The sequence below is a fragment of the Camelus bactrianus genome, chromosome 6 (assembly GCF_048773025.1).
Source record: "Camelus bactrianus isolate YW-2024 breed Bactrian camel chromosome 6, ASM4877302v1, whole genome shotgun sequence".
Taxonomy (NCBI): Eukaryota; Metazoa; Chordata; class Mammalia; order Artiodactyla; family Camelidae; genus Camelus; species Camelus bactrianus.
The window spans coordinates 90231155-90251748 of NC_133544.1; the positions used below are offsets into that span (position 1 = coordinate 90231155).

General features: G+C 38.5%; 1 protein-coding gene across 1 annotated transcript in view; it reads right to left on the bottom strand.

Annotated features, from left to right (window-relative positions):
• Positions 1 to 16023, bottom strand: part of PIAS1 (protein inhibitor of activated STAT 1) — a 115073-nt gene extending 99050 nt beyond the window's left edge. The window contains exon 1 of the mRNA XM_074366268.1: positions 15948 to 16023. Coding sequence (XP_074222369.1) covers positions 15948 to 15971 — 24 coding nt within the window. The 5' untranslated portion in view covers positions 15972 to 16023. The remainder of the gene's footprint in view (positions 1 to 15947) is intronic.
• Positions 16024 to 20594: the final 4571 nt, after the last annotated feature.

The following is a 20594-nucleotide window of genomic DNA, read 5'->3' on the forward strand; positions in this document are numbered from 1 at the left end:
TTTTCTAGCTAACTTCAACTCATTCAGGTCTCAACTTAGATGTCATCATCTTTGGGATACTTTCCTCAGGCCACTTGCAATATTAGTAACTTTACCCTCTTATGTGTTCCCCAATTTAACCTAATACAGCCCTTATGCCATAATGTAGAGAGGCCCTGTTTACTTGCCTATTCTCTACCAAACTATAAGCTCTGTCTGTACAAACTGTGTCTTGTTCATTGCCAATGAATATGAGTAATGATGTTCTGGCATCAATTATTATGAACCATACAAGCAATGCAAACGTATTAGAAATTATACATATTACCTCCCACAAATAAGGGCATTATATAATTCTGCCCAGTGCCTACTCAGCATGTTACTGGAATCCAAGCAATAATTTACCCAGTTTGGACAGATAAGTTAAAGAATTTTGTTCTTAATCCTACAAAAAATAGGAAGTTATAAAAACTTGTCCAACTGCAGGAAATGCAGGGGTGGGGAAGAGACTGACATATAACCAAAAAGTCAATCTGACTAAAGAGCAAATAAATTGAAAAGAAAAATTAAGATATGAGACCAACCTAGAGGTTGGTATGAAACTATATAGAGTCTGAAATAATGACGGTGGCAGCAGGGAAGGAAAGGAAGGCATAACATTAAGAAAGATTTGACAAGACTTGGATGTGGAGGAAGTCTGTAGCTCAGATGGTTCGGAAAGCCTTCCTTGAGCACCCAAACTACGTCAGGTCTCCTTGTTACATGTGCCTATAGAGTTCTGTCTTCTTCCTTTACAGAACTTAGTACAACTTCAGACTCCTAATTTCAATGTGAAAAGTTCTAATAACAATCTATCTCTAACTTCCCCAAATTCGCATTACTCTCTTATATATAGATCTTCACACATGGATCTAGTGCGTGTTCCATAAACGTAATCCAGTGTTTTCTCTCCTCACCACCATGCTGTTCCCTCTGCTTGAAATAACCTCCCTGTAATCACCAACTATCAAAAGTCTTCTCTTTTAAGGCCCAGTTTGAAGTGACTGTTCTTCTTATGAATATACTGTTATCTATTTACATGGTTAACCTTCTATATTGTTTTCTATTATAATTCTAGACATTTCTCTCTTCCACGAGAATGAGGCAAACTCCTTGAGGTCAGCTATGGGGTGGAAGGAGCGGAGGTAGGTGTGGAGGGACTGAATAGATGGGAATTCCAAGCACAAAGAACAGGAGAAGAGAAATCGCCCAAGAACTCAAAAAAAAAAAAAAAAAAAAAAAAAGCCTAGGAATAATGTCCACACCTTCTCCTGAAGGATTCTTATACCGGGTTCTACAGACCCAGTCTTTCCTCCTAATCCTCATACTAGTTATTGGTGATAATATTTCTAGAAAATCACTAACCCAAAGAAATATAAGCTGCAATGGCGAGCCACACATGCAATTTAAAACTCTCTACTAACTACATTTTAAAAAAGAAAAAAAAAAGTAAAAAGAAACAGGTAAAATTAATAGCATAATTTTACTAAACCCGGTATATCCAAACTATTATCAAACATATAATCAATATAAAACAATTACTGAGATATTTTCCTTTTTTTTTCATGCTATGTCATCAAAATCCAGTGTATATTTTTGACTTATAGCACATCTCAAATCGAACTAGCCACATTTCAAATGCTTAATAGCCACATATGACTAGTGGCTGCAGAACTGGACACTGCAGCTCTAAAATAACATCTCTGTCATTCACTGGAGCTTTTAGCCCCTGCCCCAGTTATCCAGGCTCCAGCCCAATACCCTGGGCTGTGTTTCTTAACTCCTCATCATTACTCTCCACCCTCAGCCACTCACTTTCATGGCCACACCTTGGACCTTTCCACCAGAACCTGTACCACCTCCAAAATCACCAGTTCAAATACTCACATACTCCAACTATCACCTCCTAGTCTTATGTGCTTAAGTTATCTCCACTGCAACAATTCAACTTCTTGCTATCTCCAATTAATTGATATTATTGCTCTCTACCCCTTCAGGTCCAGCTTAGATTCCATGGTATGTCATGGTACATCATTAAACATTCCTTTGCAAAAATCCCTTTGCGCCTCTATGCCTGGCACACTCAACTGGCTCCAACTTTACAACTCAGGCAGACAGAAGAATGTAGGCATACAGGCAAACAGATGTTATAATACATCCATAATCATCAATCGCAATGGATACAGGAATTCTATTAAATTTTCCAGGGAGCCAGCAAACTCCCCACAGTAATTATTTCATAACTTTTCCTTGCTCCTCCCACATATCCTTCCCCTTATAACTGCCTTTAGGAAGCATACATAAAACCAATGACTTTCTTTAACAATGCATTCAACATTATTTGATATTATTTGATAATTTAAAAAACCTTCCAAAATTAAAAAATTGCATTTCTTGCTAATTATAAAGATTTAGATACAGAAAGGTGCAAGAGATCAAACTACTTTTCATATACTTATCAAAATACTAGAATGCAAGTTTCATGAGGGCAAAGACTCATTTCCAACCTACTGTTGAGCATCTAACAGTATCTGGCACATTAACCAGCCCTCATTTTTATTGATGGAATGAATAAAAACCTTGCTTTAAAAAGCAACTGTGATTTGAAAGGCCAAACTTGAAATAGGCAAAAGGCAGGGGGAGGAGAGAGTCCTTGTTTGTTTTCAATATTTGGCACAGAATATCTATAGTCTAGTAAAGGCTTAATTATTTTTATTCTACATAAACCTTAAAAAATGTATCAAACAAAATAATGGACAAAAAGATATAAAGTACAACATAGATTTGAATGGTTTATGCTTCCACCAAAAAGCTAGACTTTTCTTATAACTCTGATTTAACTTCTTCATAGATTACACCATGGACACATAATAGTCTAAGCACTTTTCAAGACTTAACCAAGTGTGGATCACTGTGGCGATTAACTTAAGTTCCGTTTTCTTCCCCAAACATCATTGAGCATAACTGTTAGATTCTATGGGCATGTATATTTGCCACAGTTAGGCATTTTTCCAAAATGAGGTTTCCAAAACTTTCCTCTCCACCCGTGGAATCTTCCTCTCCAAAGAATATTACGTCAAATTTGGAAATGTATAAGACTATGATATAATTAAATAGCTTGATTAGAAGCAAAGGCTTAAAAACAATCTTATAAGTTAATAATACATAAAACTAACATTTCACTACTAGTTTTGATTTTGAAAGTAACCTATTAATAAAGTTACATGGAGGAAGTGGGGGAGGAGACAGGATGTGGGTGCACAAAACAAAGCCTCAATGGTTTGGAATACTCTGTTAAGTTTGATGTTTGTTTTATTAGTTGCCTATAAGCTATACATTCTTCTACAGTTTTGTATATACATTTTGGGGGGTTAATTAGATTTATAAAATAGACAGACATACAGATAGATAGACAGAGGTACTGGGAATTGAACCCAGGACCTCATGCATGCTAAGCACGCAGTCTACCACTGAGCTATACCCTCCCCACCTACATTTATTTTCTTTTAAAGCAATTTAGCTTCCTCTCAGAAAAGAAAACACTTTCTATTAACACAATATAAACCCTAATTCAACACTGGCAACTATTTAAGAATGGTCATCATACAGTTTGTATCATGAGCCTTGCAGAAAGCTTACAATATTCACCAATTAAATACAGACTGACTATACACAATATTTATCGTACCCTCTCCTAAAAGGAAACATAAAGAGAATAAAGCAAGAAAGAAATAAAAATTAATTCACACTCATGAAGAGCAAAAAGACAATAAATGATTTAAAAAAAAAGAAAAGAAAACAAACGTGGAGGTTCATTCCTCTGGCAAGAGAAAACAGAAAAGGAAATGGAGAAAATTACTAAAGGATTAATACAAGAAAATTTCTCAGAAATAAAGGACATGTGTCTCTAGACTGGGCCACCAAGTACCTCAGCACAATGACTGAAAAAATAACCCACACAAAGTTTCCACATCATGAAGTTTGAGCATACCAGGAATAAAGATCCTAAAACCTCCAGACAGGTTACAAGGAAAAGTTCAAAAACTGAAATGTCACTCTTTACCCTGTACAATGTGGAAATTATCTTTAGTTTCTGTTACAAGGCAAAAATATAGAAGAGAAAATGTCTGTTCAAACTGGTCAAAATTATATCATACTTCAAACTGTTGAGAGTTTCACTCAAGGGATAAAACTAGTCTTTAGAGAAAATTTTCTGAAAAGCTAAGATTTGTCAAAGATTTAAAAGTAAAGTAACTTTGAGTAAGATCATTATTAGAGTTCAATGTCAACTTTATTTAAACTCCTCTTGCTCCTAAGATTTTGGTTTCTTTAATTTAGTTTGGCATAATACCCGAAAAATGAATGAGATACTTTATTAAAACCATGGGGCAGGAAGGGGGAGGTGAGCAGGGGGCAGGATGCTGTAAGAAAGAGACACAGGAATCTCAGAATTAAAAGCCTTTTTTATACATAAGTTTTTCAAAAGAATAAGTTACAGTAACCAGTTTGTTTTTTTTTTTTTTTTTTTACTAATCTAAGTCATTTGTATGTGAAAGCTGAGGAGAAGCAATTTTCTTAAATGCATCAAGAATGTGGAGATTCACAGTTAGGCAAAAAGTACAGATCAACCACACATGGCTCTATTATTTATCTTAAGCAGATAATTACGATGCAAGACAGTATGTGTCCATCTCTCCACCACATTGAATTCCTTTCTGTCAGGAGTTATGCTTTAACCATGTTTGTATACTGATGACTAGCCCAGCACCAGGCACATGGAATACACCCAAATATTTACTGAATAAATAAATGAGTGCATGAAAAGGCCTAACTATATAGGAAGTATAACAAGTTCTCCTCAATACCATGTTTGTAACAAGCTAAGACTGTAAAAGGGAAAATGTTAAAGGATCAATTTTTAAATCAAATGAAAAAATTACTTTAATATTCATTAGGTATTACATACTTCTTCAATCAAATACTCTAAATTCACAGCTAATAAGAGATTGCGCTTCATACTGCTTTTTCCCTTGACCTTTATTTGTAAAGTTTCCTTTGAACTTTATTTGTAGAATTATCTTCAGTAGAGAATAAACGTTTTGAATTGACAGTTTTCACTGCATCCTCACGACCACCACCGCCACCACCCTCCCTATACACTAACACACATTGCCCTCAGACCCCATTCCTTCAAATGGATTATGCAGTTAGGATGACAGATGTTTGAACAACAAAAAAATATGTCACTTTTACCAAAGCTACAAATAAAACTGAAATCTGTTTGCAAAACAAAATGTTCGGTATCACCCTCCACACTCAACAGTATCACCTGTTAAGATCAACAGTTTCCAGAGAATAACTCAGTAAAGTATGAAGTGTTTACCTACAAGAAAATATGTTCTAAACAATTATCAAGCAATCTATGAGTAGATTTAACCTTCTCAAATTTAACCTTCTCAATAGTTACAGCACGTTTGGTTTATATGCAAATGCTGCTAATTATAAATGAGTCTTATCTAATATCCTTTCCATAGCACAGCAGGATTGCCACTTGGAAAACCTTTTTAAAATACTTGCCACATATACCAAGAAGTTACTTTTTAAAAGTAGTCTGAAACTGAGGGTTATTAACTTTCATTGTTCATCCTTCCCATTAGTCTGAACTATAGCTAGGACTCCTATCTAAATTCAGGAGTGGAAACTAATGGCAATCCTAAAATTCATGTTCTTTTCACTAATTATGATTCAATTAAACACAAAACGTATTTTTTTAAAAAGATCTTTCACCCTTAGGATGCTACTTATTTTCAAATCACATATTAGAACAACTTCTGTGACAAAAAAAATCTTCCTTTTCCAGTGTTAGTTTGTCACCCTGGGGAAAGATGCTTGAGAAATACAGAGGCTGAAATTTTTCAAACATGACTCTAAAGAAAGGTAGAAAGAAAGTGAAAAGCATTCAGTTTATAATCCCTAGCTCCCACAACAGGGAAAGGAAGAAAACAAAATAGGTCAAATGCAAATCAATCATCTTTGATATTTGGTAAGGGCTAATAAGATCTGCTGAAGAGGAAATTATTAGCTAAAATAAGGCTAGGGGGCAGCTGTACGGATTTTTCATTTACCAGAGCTAATTCCATCCCCCATTACAGGAAAAAAAAAAAAAAAGGCAATCAAGGGTTGATACATAACCTTGAACAAATAAAAAATTATACGATCCCCATACCTTTACTGATTGAAATATTGGAACACGTTTATTCAACACAACACAAGCTGCTTAACATTTTTACTACAAGACACAGGATACAATTAAACAGCTCTGCTTAGCAAACTTGCCTTGGAAATGGATCACTATTACCTACACGCAAACTGTTTTTTCTTTTACATTATAAAAAATACCATGGATGAGAAGGTGAGAGGGATATTCCTATTTTAAACTACAGACTCCTACACCTTGAATCTTACATAAAAAAGAGCACTCAGGTTCTCAAAATTTTGGCTGTCTGGACTGTTTTATAGTCTTGGAAATGGAGGACCCCCCAAAACTTTGTTAATCAAATCTATTCATGTTCACTGTGTTAGAAATTAAAACTGAACTGTTGTCTAATGGACACATAGTTTTAGTTTTGTAAAAAGTGCGGAAGATTGGTTGCATAACAACGTAAATATATTTAATAGTACTAAACTGTATATACTTAAAAATGGATAAGATGGTAAGTCAAGTTATGTATATATTACAACATAAAATATTTTAAAGAAAAAAATCAAAGCAAAAATTTAAAAGATCTGTCATTTTGAAATAATTTGTTAACATAAATCAAAATATCAAATTAAAAAAACTATACTAAAACAAAAAATATTAGCAAAACGACTGTCATTGTTTCACAGTTCTGAAATCTCTTTAATGTCTGACTTAAAGACGACAGCCTGATTTTCATGTCCACTTTTGCATGCAATCTGCACTAGGTTCTTTTGACTGAAGTATACAAGTAAAATTCAGTCTCATTCAGGTATCTAGTGGAAAAAGTATTTCAATAGCTTTCTCAGATAACTGTGGATATTCTTTGATCCTTCACCAAAACTCAACAAGTGGCAGTTTCTTAAAAGCTGCTCCAATATGGAACCTGAAACTGTATCAATGAACATTTCCTACTCTGATAAACTGAAAACCATTGGTCTATCTTCCATTTCCAATGGATCTTTTTACCCATGCATGATTTTGTAACACCATGCACCAGTTACTTAGAAAATACTGGTTCACTGATTTACACAGTTCTTCCAAATGTTGACCTTTTCATTATACAACTTCAAGATATCACATTCATTAATGCTACCGCTGAGTTTACAAAAAAGGAAAAAGAAGTTATGTATTGGGAAACTGTAGAGCTCTAAGTGGCAAATACAAGTCTTCCAAAACTCTATTTTCACTCAAAGCTTGAATTTTATCTTTAACTAAAAAATACTGTCAGTTTGTCAGGCTCGCTTGGTTTAGTTCTGAGAAAATGTCTGCCAAATAGCCAAGCCTTTATAACCATACTTTGTAAGCCATTCTTCAGAAAAAGTGGTATTCTATGAAAAAAGCAGCTAGTTCAGCACGTGACTCAAACAACTGTACAAGTTCTTTTCCTTGAATTAACCATTGGATTTGATGTTCAGTAAAAGTGGTTTGGAGGACTTTTCATTTCATCAAACAAGTATTTTTTAAAATGTACTCAAAGACTGAGACATAATAAAATTAGTAAGTTTTATTGCTTCATCAAGGACATTAAGTGTAACTGCCATTTATTTTTTAATTCCTAGTGCAGGGTGATGTCCTAAACCAGTACAGTTTAGTGCTTCTGTTCTAATTCATGCAATTTTACCCACCACTGATTCTGCAAATGTCAATATAGCAAATAATGCCTCACTATTATTGAGAAAATAGTTTTGACCTGGAGTATCCCCAGAAAGAGTCTGGAGACGTAATAGAAGTCTGGGAGATAGACTCTGAGAACCACTGAAATAGCTGATGCATTACTTGGATGATTAAGAAAAAAAAAATGTTTTTAGTATACATCACATTATAACAAGAGTGTTTAAATATACACAATAATATGGTGATATGCTCAAACCACAATCTGGTATTTCACACAGTCAGAACTCAAACATATAATGAACAACAAAATACGATATACTTCCTGAATAACTTAAGAAATAATTACCAAATACTTACCATAAGTCAGACTCTGAGCTAGGTGCCTCTACATTCCCTTTCTTGGGTAACTCACAGAAGCCCACAGACCAGATTGATGATTTTAATATACAAGAAAAAAAATTTATCCTGAAATCTTTCAGATCTTTTTTAAGATTAGACCTACATGGCTGCAAGAAAAAGTCTGAAAATTCACCATAAAGCGCAAGATAGCATGTTAAATTCTATTTTAAGCACTATGCCATGAAGCTAAAAACAGGCTTGCTCACATTCAGACACCCAAATACAAAATGAATTCTGTGGCTGTGTACTGCCAGAACCCCATAAAGAACGCTATATTTCATTTCTCCTCAAGCCAAACAACGCTTACCTATTAGTTTTATTCCTATTTTTAAGTGAAGTTCCAATATTAACACTATAGAAGCTACATTAAATGTGGCAACTACTATTTTTTAAACATACAGAAAAACCATCAATCAAGTTAAGAACTTTTAGACATATACACCGATAAATTCAAGAAGATACATATGAAATATCTGCTCTATAAAAAAGAATGAGACTATCTCGTGTTGAGACATGTCATGGAAAAAGCTTGAATACTGTACATTGTTTAGTGAAAAAAGCAAGTCAAAGGATATTATGTATAGTGTGTATAGTCTAATTATGTAATGTATATACATACATTTAATACATACTTACTGAGTTCCATCTATGTCTCTAGTTTGTTCTGAATCAAGACATATACACATACAATAAATTACAAATGTTATACAGACATAATTAAATGCCCATACAAACAAAAATGAGTGGGACAGACATAAAAGGCTACATATTATATGATTCCATTTATATGAAGGTTCAACACAGGCAAATCCATAGGGACAGAAAGTAGATTAGCAGTTGCCTGAGGGTGAGGTGAGTTGTGGGCAGTGGGGGTGATAGCTGAAGGGTGCAAGATTTTTCCTGGGAAGAAAAATGTTCTAAAGTTGGTTGCAGTGATGGTTATACAACTTTGTGAATACATTAAAATACCATTTAATTGTGCACTTTAAATCGATGAACTACATGGGATATGAATTTTATCTCAATAAAGCTGTTATACTCTCTCCTCAAAAAACAGAATAGGTACCAAAGTGATAGCAAGGGGTGAGGCGTGGGTGGGGTGAAGATGATGAAGGCCTATAAAATTTTACTCTGCTTACTGCTGTATCATCAGAGTGAGAAATGTATGCATTTATCATCTATGTAAATTAAGGAAATGTAAAAGGTAAACTTAAAACAGTGTTTCATAACTTACTCTGGATTTAATGTTACTCAAGCTCATCTACGAAGCAGCCATGGAAAAAAGTGTGAAGATATGAGCCTATCTCAGAACATTCACAATTCAGACTGGGATATAAACATGTGCTTCTGCCCCCTAACAGAAACAAATCTTGAACATAATTTGTTCACTTGACAAATCTTAGGCGCCTATTGTGTCCACAGGGTAGGGATGGGGGAAATGGAGTGGTATACAAAGCAGAACACTAGTCAACAACAAAAAAAGCAAACTAACAGCTCTGGCTTTAAGCTAAGGACTTTTGTTATCTCGTGGAGGAGACAAAACACACACACAAAATATACCAAGGTCAGACTATAGAAAATGTTGAATACCAAACTGAGAAGCTAAGACTTTATCCTGTTTTCGATGGAAAGCCAATGGAGTTACAGGATGAAAGGAGTGTTTTGGGAAAACTGACCTGGCAACCAAAGAGGGGAAACTGAAAGCACAGAAGAATAGCAGGAAAGGTAAGAAAGAGATGAAGTTTTCTAAAATAGGAACATATACAACAGTCCTGTAAGAGTTATTGACATTTCAAAGTTACTAGTTAATATTCAAAGGGTTTATGTTTGTTTTGTTTGCATTTCTATGGTGAAGCAGAAAAGGAAAAAAGGTGATTTCTTCATCTTAGTGAATTATAGACGTTCATGGCTAAGAATGAAGGTTTACCAGAAAATTCTGAGGGGAGGAAGGGCTGGAGGAGTTATCTTCTCATGTGATATCACGAAAGCAAGAGTAGAGGAAATCAAAAGCAATGACAGTTCCACAATTTTTTAACAAGAAAAGGGAAGCAGTATAGTCAACAAACATTTTCTAGAAAGAGTAGCAAAAAGTGCAAGACAACTTGTGCTATTTCTGCAATTGACAGTAAAGGACAACCAAGTATTTTTAAATTTCTCTATCACCTATTTTCAAAAAATCCTAATGATTCAATTTGTTACATAAATGCTAAAGATTATATAGTAAGGAGCAAATTTAACATATCAAATTTAGAGTATAATCCAGTCCATATCCTTAATTTCATCAGCTATCCCTTCTGTGGTGCAGTACTTTTCAAATGTTGCACAAATATTCTTAATTGAATTCACATATGCATTTATTAGCTGATTTAACCCATAAAGTTCTTTTTTAAAATATAAAAATGTTTTCATTGCCTATTTAACCTCCTTTCTCTAACAGCCTCCTTGAAACAACATTACCTACCAATCTTATACTATGGCAAACACTTTGAGATTAAAAATATGGATAAGGCAAAAATTCTTAACTTCCACTGTCTTTATATTAATGTTCAGCATTACTTTTTCTTTTTAAATATCAGTTAAAAACAGGTGGGCATGTAAATAAGGCACATAAACTTGCAATATTTGATTACTGTGATACAATTTCCAAAATCAACACTTCTTGAAGTAAGTTATACGTGCTATTTCATAATCTACTTCATACTGTATCAAATATTCTGATTCAGAAGCAATGTTTACTTACATTTTATAAAATCTATCTCTGCCATCATTTAATAATCTTATCTGACAGGTTTACAGGAACAGAAACAATAAAGGTAAAGACAATGAACAAATCAAAAACTACTTATTTCACTCACAACACTTTATCCAATCAAAACTATCATTCGCACTGTTTCCTGAGGTACAAAAAAAGGTCTATCAAATAAATATTCAGTTAGAATAAAACATCTGCAAACTTTTAATCAGGCTGTTTGTCAACACATTGTTTAAAACAGTTTAAAAAAAGAGTGGAAATAATCTAATTGTCCAGCGACAGGGGACTAGCTGAATAAAGTACAATGTTACCTTTCAAATAATCATATAGACCTGTATTTACTAACCTGGAAAGGTAGTCATGAAAATAGATTACAAATAAAGAGTATCATTATCTCTTTTTATGGTTAATATACATATGCATAATGCTCACAGAGAGAAAGTCTAAATGGATAGATACCCTGATGTTAACCATGATATTTCTAAATGCTGCGACTACAGGTGCTGTTAATTTTTCTGCTTACTCTTCAGTGTTCTCCGAAACTTTCCCAAGCAAAATAATATTTGAAAGAATTAACATCTATGATTCTAACTAACAAACTCCAAAATTTTCCTTGCAAAAAGCCCAAGGAATATCCAAAAATATTCTGGCATAGAGCAAGAGGGAAAGTATTAGCAACAACATAACTAGAATTCTTTGTGAGCGAGGCACCCTAGAGGGCTCCCGGGACTGACAAGGCACCTTTAAGGCAGCCTACAGTACAGGGTTTTGAAATCACAAGACCTAGGTTCAAGTGCCTGCCACTTTTGTTTGTACGACCTTGGGCTAGTCACTTACCCTTTCTGGGCTTACTTTATAGATAAAAGGGAGTATTATCTGCCTTTCTTACCTCAATGAACTGTTGGAAAAATTAAAGAAGATAATGTGATACACTTCGAACAGCAAAGTACCATACATTATTCAAATATAAACAGAAAACAAGGTACTTAATGCCAGAGCAGAAAACTTCAGAACACAGCACAATCAAGTCTATGGAGTAATGAACCAGGGGTTTTGTTTGTTTTTAAAGAGAACATCTTGTCATAAACACCCAATTTTTCAGAAATTTAGATAATTCTTCCTAGTCCCTACTACAACTCTAAGCCCTTTTCTTTTCTTATCCCTAGCTACAAGCAAGAACGGTACAACTTACACTGAACTCAAAAGCCTCAACAAGAACCCTGGAGCAGCATGTTGATGGAGTTCACCAGCAGAAACCCAAGGTTAATCAGCTATGGACTCACCACTAAGCACTGCTGCAATCAACTGGGATTACAGAAGACTCTTTGAAGAGAAAGACAATACAACCACCAAAGAGAAACGGTGGAGGAAAAAGCTGTATTTCAAAACAAGTATATGAAATACTTGAAAACTAAAGTGTTTTATAAATTGCTTTTAAATACTGTTCATAAAAAGGGTGACTTAAAACAAAAGCCATCTAAATGTGGCACTTGAGAAAAGCAAGTTATGGAGATTCAAATCAAACCCACGAATAAATTTTCAGATTTACTTGCTTCCATCTGAAATAAAAGGTGACAAAATCACACCATAAAGATCAAAATTAAGTGGCTATTTCTTGAAAACAGAGATGCAGAATATGATGACAGAATTTATTGACATGCTTACATAGATAACTACTTTTAAAAGTATGGTTTTTAAAGTATGATTTCTCTTCCCCTTGAATTTCATCATTTACTCCACTAAAATGATAATGAACTTCTTCCTGCCTACTGTTCCTCCTGTGAGTTAAAATGGCAATGTAACTCAATTTGAGTTTTAATGCAAAAAATGTGTAATTTTTTTTAAGTACTTTAAGAGGAGCTACATGAAGCTGTCAGATTATTAACTTCCAAGATCATATGACCCTCCTGCTTCTCAGTTCCCAAAGATAATAAAATGCTCACTCTCCACATTCTTACAAATGTCATTTATGGATAATTCCCCTAATAAAAAATTAAACCTTTCATAAACAAATGGGTACAGAGAAATTTTTGATATGTATGATTCACAATCTAATTTTTATTGGCACTATCGTTAAGTGTTGCAGTTTGCACTATTCCTACAGGGAATACAGATCTATCCATTTTCCTCATCTGATCCTGCAGATCTGTTACAGATTTAAAAAGACTCACTGAGATGGGTTATGAGGAAAACAATTATGAACACAATCCACAGTAAAATGAAATGTGGGTTATAAGTTCAGATAAAAAAAAAGTCACTGTATTTACTCAAAGCCTCATAGTTGGAAATCCACTGAAGCATTGTGTTTTCACCTAGAATTCTGAAAAACCTGAGCTTTTCTTAATTCTTACTCTGACTTTCACTCCTTATTAGGAATAAATGTTATTTACCTCCAAAAATCACAAATAAAAAACACTCAGAAAATACAATTTCCAAAAAGGGTTATCTTCCAAAGCTTACTGCACAGAAAATTATATACACGTTCTCAAATAACTAGGGTAGGTGTTCTTAAGATCATCTTCTCTCCTTTAAAAAAAAAAAAAAAAGAACAGCAAACGTAATCATAATCAAATATAAACAAAAATTTTAACATTGCCATCACCAGCTAAGCAATTTATCACAGCTCCTCAAAGTACTGGGTAACACACAATGACAGATCATTATGTCAAGAGGAGTTATTATAATTAGAAAAAAAAAACCTGTACAACAGAACAGAATAGTAGAAAAAACTCCTTTGGAAAAACTCACGTAGATTTTGGAAAACCAAAAAAGGAGATCAATTTTAGAAAAATAATGTTTTCCCCCGCAAGTGTGTAGCGTTTATCCGATGCAGGATCATTTTTGTAAAGAGAAACTTTACTTAACAAGACTCACACCAGGGATCTGATCTATCCCCAAAGGCACTTTCTTAAAATGAGAAAGAACAAAGGAGGAAATCTCCCAGCATGTGCTTTCCATACCAGTTTCTTTGGACAGCATCAAGAGTGACAACATAGCCAGCACAGGCTTTTCAGCTTTACTCTGTAGCCCACGTATTACAGAACTGATTAGCTATCATTCAAAAGGATTCCTAACAAAATAAATATTAGAAGGCAAAGGATCCCAGCAACATAGTGACTACATTTTAAGAGTTATACCATAGAAAACGTGTATCTTAAAGTTGCATACTTTATTTCAGGAGTTAATTACCTCCAAATAGTCAAATTCCTGAGGCTTTTTCATTTCAGTCAGTAGTTTGAAACTGGAAAAAACGAAACCATCCATTCTAAATCTGCTCTCCTTTAAATTAATTTGCAATAAGAAGTAAATTTTAAAAAGAATGACAAATGCAGAGCCTAATTATACAAATTTTGGAATGTTAACATTGCAAAATTATTGGGGGAAACGATCTCCCATCAAAGCTTTCCACTGAAAAACTCTCCAGAAACAAACCAGGCGTTTGGTTGTTCTGGAAGTTGTCGTTTCATTATAAAGGAGACAATTGCAAGAATAATTTTTATTAATTACAAAAAGAAGACTCTCCCCAATGATGTACAATTGTATATCCCAATCTCCACTCTGACAGAGATGTCAGTTCTCTGGGTCAGGATACAACCAGCTGCTCTGCTCACACACAGGAAGCCACGGAGAAGGGAATATCGCGTTCAGAGCCTCGAAATAATACGCGTTAGTTAAAAACTGCTTGTTACTAAAGCAAAATTATTCAAGCGGAGCCCCATTTGTCACAGTCCAATCATAAGGGTTCCAACCCCCTCCTCCAACTGCTTGTGTAGTGGTGTATCTGCTTCAGTAAAGAAGCCATCATCAGGTAAAGAAGATTGGGGTGGGAGAAAAAGCGGGGAAAAGGGGGCACTCTTTCATCCAATTTCGCGAGGCGTGAGTAATTGGTACAGTTGGGAGGAACGGAGGAACGTTCTATTTATTGGGGGTTGAACTAGGATGAGGGGAGAATTTCGTTCAAATCAACATGGCCAGCAAGATGTCCCTACAAACAAAAGGCAACGGGGGGATATAAACACGAACCATTCACCTCCATCAGCTATAGCATCGCCATCATGGTGTGTGCAGACCCCCGAAGGCTCCTCTCACCCTCCAGCCAAAGGAAGAGAAGGAAAAGAAGGGAGAGTAACTGCCTCCCACCACCTACCACTGCTTCCAAATACACACCCTTCGAGGGGGTTTCTCCCCCACGATGCCCGGAATCAGGGCGAAAGAGTACCGTCCCGCCCAGGGAGACTCCCCCGCTACCCACCGGTCGAACCCCAACGCCAGCCGGGGGTTCAGTAAACTTTACCAGAGCTTCTCCCCTACATCCCCACCCCATCGCCCCAGGATCGCGCTGCCCACCAGCGGGGCACCCCGGGCGCCTCCTGACAGGCGGGCAGCCCGGGAGAGCAGAGTCCGGGGCGGGGGCGGCAGGGAGCCACGGAGGGGCGGGGCGGCCGGAGCCAAGTTCCCGGGGGTCTGAGGAGAGCGCCTGACAGGAGCCCGGGACTGCAAAGGAGGAAGAGGAAGCGGCGGCGGGGAGCTTTCCCGATCCCCCCTACATGAACACCCTGCCCCTGCCCCCGCTCCTCCCGGGGGGCGGGGAGGCCGACTGGAAGGTGAGGAAGCCGAGCCCGGGGGACAGCCGCGGCCCCCACCTCCCGACTCGCGATCTCTTCCCCCGCCACCCCCGCCAGAGGCGCCCACAACAATAACACGCCGGGGACGACCCGTCAGCGCCCCCGAGGCACCCGGGGCCCGCGGCCCGCCGCTGCCGGGCCCCCTCAGCTGGGGCCGGACGCGCCTTTCCCCTCTACAACTCCAGGTCCCGGTGGAGTCAGGCCCGAGCGGCCCCCCAGGGTCGGACCCATCCCCCCCGGCACCAGCAGCGCCGTCTCCGCGGCCGAATATTAGAAGTGAATTCGAGCTGCGCTTTACCTTTAGTTCCGCACTGTCCGCCATCTTGCGTCTGTCAGCGCAAGCGCAGTGAACCTCGCCGGGGGCCGCCGCTAGACCCGCCCCTCTAGCCAGCCTGGCCCCGCCCCGGCCCGTCCCCTCTCGCCCCTCCACCTCCCCGGCCCGCCCCCGGCCTCCGCCCCGCTCTGGATGCTCGCAGCCCCGCCCCGGGCACGTACAGCTGCGAGACGGGCACGTACCATTTAAATAATGGCGCCAAGAGGGGAGGTTTGACAGTTACTCCCCCCTCGGCCTCCCCGCCCCCCATCCTGGCCCGGCTAGCGCCTCCCGGGAAAGGCCGGAGCGCGAGGGCTGCTGGCCGGAGCCCCGCCCCTCCACGGCCTGCGGAGCCCTTCTGCAAATCTTCGATGCCTACAGTCGCAGGAAACAATAATGCCCCTCTCCCGCAATCAGCAAGTCCTTTTCAGCACCTGCTACCTGCTCGGCTACACGTGGGCTAAAAATAACAACCCGTTACATTTCATTTAAGGATCACTTAAAGCATTTCCAGGTTTTTTAGCTCAGATCCTCATGACGCAGTGAGGCAAGGAGAGATTACAATTCCTGTGCTATATACATCCTGAGACGTAAAATCTCAGGAAAAGTGACTTACCCAAACAAGGACTTTAAAAAGGTTGCCTCTAAGACAAAAATTGTTAAGACGTTCATTCATTAACGTCTTTGTTTTAACAAATAATGTAGCGGCACTATTTCTAAGGGCTAGATATACACTGAGAAATTAAATACAACGAAGCTCTAACAGGGGAAACAGACAAGTGAACCAATAAAGATACAATTACAAATGATGAGTACCAAAAAACAAGCAAACAGTCCCCGAAGAGAAAAGGAGGTTGGAAGGAAATGTACTTAATCCTGAAAGGGCTTTCTCCACTGAACTGATATTTAAGTAGACTGATAAAAGAATTATTTCACACCTTTCCCTCTCCACTAAAAGCCTCCTATACCTCCTCCCAAACTCCACTTTTTGCTGCTCATCTTTGTCTCACACCTGATAGAAAGATGTCAGATATGAACTTCCTTGTCTTCTCACCATCAAAACTACTCTTAAAGGCACAGTAACATTTGGGATGCTATGAATGAAGTTTCCCTGTGCCTGTGAATGCCAGTCCCTCCACCAAGAACTCAGATTTTTCCCCTCCACATTCGTAAGAATTTCACCCCTACAATAACCTTGCCCTCCAGCATCATTACTTTCCCCCCTCTCTATTGGATGGCTTCTGTCTGCATATAAACATCCTGAAATTTCTCCCATCTAAACAAACCTCCTTGACGCCCAAATCGCCTCCAGAACTGCCCGATTTCTCTGCTCTCTTCACTGCATAAATTCTCATAAAGTTTTTCAAGAGCTCTCTGCAGTGCTTGCCCCCACTCCCTCACTTCATATTTATTTAGCCTACTCAGATCCAGCTTTGACTTCCCTCATCAGGATCACTTATGAAGATTACTAATGATCACCGGTTTTCCGAAGCCAATTGCCAATTCTCTATTCTTATCTAAATTGAACTCTCAGCAGAATTGCAAACAGTTGACAGCTTCCTTTCTTTTGAAACACTTTTCCCCCTGAACTTCCCTCAATATCTTATTGTCCTGAGTTTCTTGTTCCCTCCCTGGGCCCCCTTTTCAGTCTTTTTGCTGATTTCTCCTCTTTGGCTCAGTCATTAAATGTTGCTATGCTCCAGGGCTCAGTCCTTACCTTCTTCTCTATTTTACCATCCCCAGGTGATCTCATCCAACTCCTTGACTGTAAGTCTACAAACGGAATGACTCTCTGATTGCTGTCCAGCCCAGACCTCCCCACCAAAACCCAGACTGGCTACTTAATATCTCTACTTCACAACTCATAGTCGTCTCAAACTCATAGCAAAAGGCCTTGATTTTACCCCAACACCTGCTCCTTCCCCAGGATTCTCAGTGGATGGCAGCATCATCCACCCAGTTGTTCAAGCCCAAAATATGGAAATCATCCTTGGTTTCTCTCTCTCATTAACCTCTCACATCCAACCTATCAGCCAGCCCAGTCTAAAACATATCCCAAGCCTGTCCGTTTCACTGTGTCTCCACCACCCTCACTCTACTCCAGGCTGCCATAATTTCACAAATAGACCGCTGGGAAGGCTACATAACTGACAGGACCACATTATGATTTTTGTGGCCCTGGGCACTTTTGCCTTATAGGGACTGTGGGATAATAAAACAAATATAACTTGACTTTGTCCCTGGCTCCTGGCACAGAGCTCCTGAAACCCTTGCAGTTTTCTGAGTGGTAGGATTGTCTTTTGTTACTCATAATGAGCCCCTTTCCACCACACCTGAATTTATGCTAATGAAGTAACGTAGGGTGGGGCTCCTAGGAAATTTCAGGATGGGATCTGCTCACTGCAAGACCAAATGTGGTTACAGACATAGAATACAAACTTGTGGTTGCCAAGGGGGCAGGGGGTGGGAAGAATAGACTGGGATTTCAAAATTGAAGAATAGATAAACAAGATTATACTGTATAGCACAGGGAAATATATACAAGATCTTATGGTAGCTCACAGAGAAAAAAAAATGTGACAATGAATATATACATGTTCATGTATAACTGAAAAATTGTGCTCTACACTGGAATTTGACACAACATTGTAAAATGATTATAAATCAATAAAAAAATTTTAAAAAAGAAAAGAAAAAAGACCAAATGTGGTTAGAGGGAGGTTGGTGAATACATGGAAGTACTGGGAAGCCTGGTACCTGAAAAGGGTTTGGGAGCTCTGCATCCTCTGCCCCGAGACCTACTCCATGCATCTCTTCCATTTGGCTGTTCCTGAGTTGTTTCCTTTTCAATAAACAGGTGCAAGTAAAGTGTTTTCCTGAGTTCTGTGAGTCTTTCTGATGCAGGAAAACGGATGTGGGGCATGAGGAGGGCCATGTCCCAGGTCTTGGTGGAGCCCCTGTGGTGTGCCCCACCAGGTGTGGGTTCTTGGCTTCTCATGGGAAAGAATTCAAATGTGAGCCACAGTTGAGTAAAGGTAGAGTTATTTAGAGAGATACGTACTACATAGAGTGTAAGGCAAGAGAAAGGCAAGGAAAGAGGTGTAGAGTTGGGTGCTCAGGTTAAAGTAAAAGTAGGTACTCACTCCATAGACAGAGTGCAGGCCGTCTCTGAAGAGGAGGGAGTGAAAAAGGGCCGCTAGGCATAGTGTTGCCAGTTTTTATGGGCTCGGTAGCTTCACAAGCCTACAGGTGGGACCATTCCAACTACCCTGGTGAAGGGGCTGGGATTCCCAGGAATTGGGCCACCGAACATTCTTTGGCCTTTTGTGGTTAGCCCTGGGACTGTCATGGCGCCAGCAGGCATGTTATTTATCATTATAGGCTGTTACAATGAGCATATAATGAAACTCAAGGTCTACTAGAAGTCAAACCTCCTGCCAACTTAATCCTCAAGGTCAACTGGGAGTTGAATCTTCCACCATTTTGATGTTAAACTGCTGTCATTCCTTGAATGGCTCTGCCCTGCCCCCTTCCCTCCTGTCTCACTTTTTCTGGATTATTGAAACTGAGGAGAAGATTGTAGGAATCCTCAAAGGTAGTAGTCAGAAGTACAAGTGGCCTATGGAACTGGCAACTGGTATCTGAAGTAGGTGCAGTCTTGTGGGACTGAGCACTTAATCTGTGGGTCTGAGCCTCCTCCTGGAGTTAGTGTCAAAAGTGAATTGTTGGATACCTAGTTAGTTCTGGAAAATTGACGTGGAAAGACTCCACATATTTGGTGTCAGAACCTCAAAGGCCCTTTCTTCCATAAAAAAATTTAAAGTTATATTTTTACAGCTGCATCGGTACAAAGATGAATGTAATCCAAGCAGATTGTACTTATTTTTTTCTTCTCATTTTAAAGATTTATAACACTTTTATGGGACCCTAAAACTATTGTGGGTCTCACTCAACACTTAAAAATTAACCCAGAATGAATCATAGACATGAGACAGGAGGGAAGTGGGCAGGACACAACCATTAAAAGGATGGCACAGCAATTAGCACCAAGATGGCAAAAGATTCAACTCCCAGTAGACCTTGAGCTTCATTATACACTCACTGTAATAGATTAGCATGGTAAATGGCACTCCCACAGGTGCCATGACAGTTCCGAGGCTAACCATAAAAGGTCAAAAAGTGGATGGTGGCCCAATTCCTGGGAATCTCAGCCCATTCTCCAAACTGATTGGAATGATCCTCCCATTTGTTAGCATATGAAGTTACCCTGCCCATGAAAACTAACAACCCTACACCTCGTGGATGATGTCACTTTCCCAGACAACTCTGTGCTCTGAGGCTGCCGCCTCTCGCCTCTCACCTCTCACCTCTCACCTTTTTCCTCTTGCCTCTTTAGATAGCCCGCATTCTGCCTTTGGAATGTGTATCTCCTAAGTCTGTCTATGGAGTGTATCTACTTTTACTTTAACCACCCCCACACCTCCCTGCACTTTGTCTATGGAGTAAATGTGTACAAATCCCATACCTCCACAGAAACATGGAAAAAAACAACCAAAAGCTGTCAGATCAACTTTATTGGAACTCTGGAAAACAGTCAAAGGTTTACAGCAATCAAGAAAATGCTTATTATTA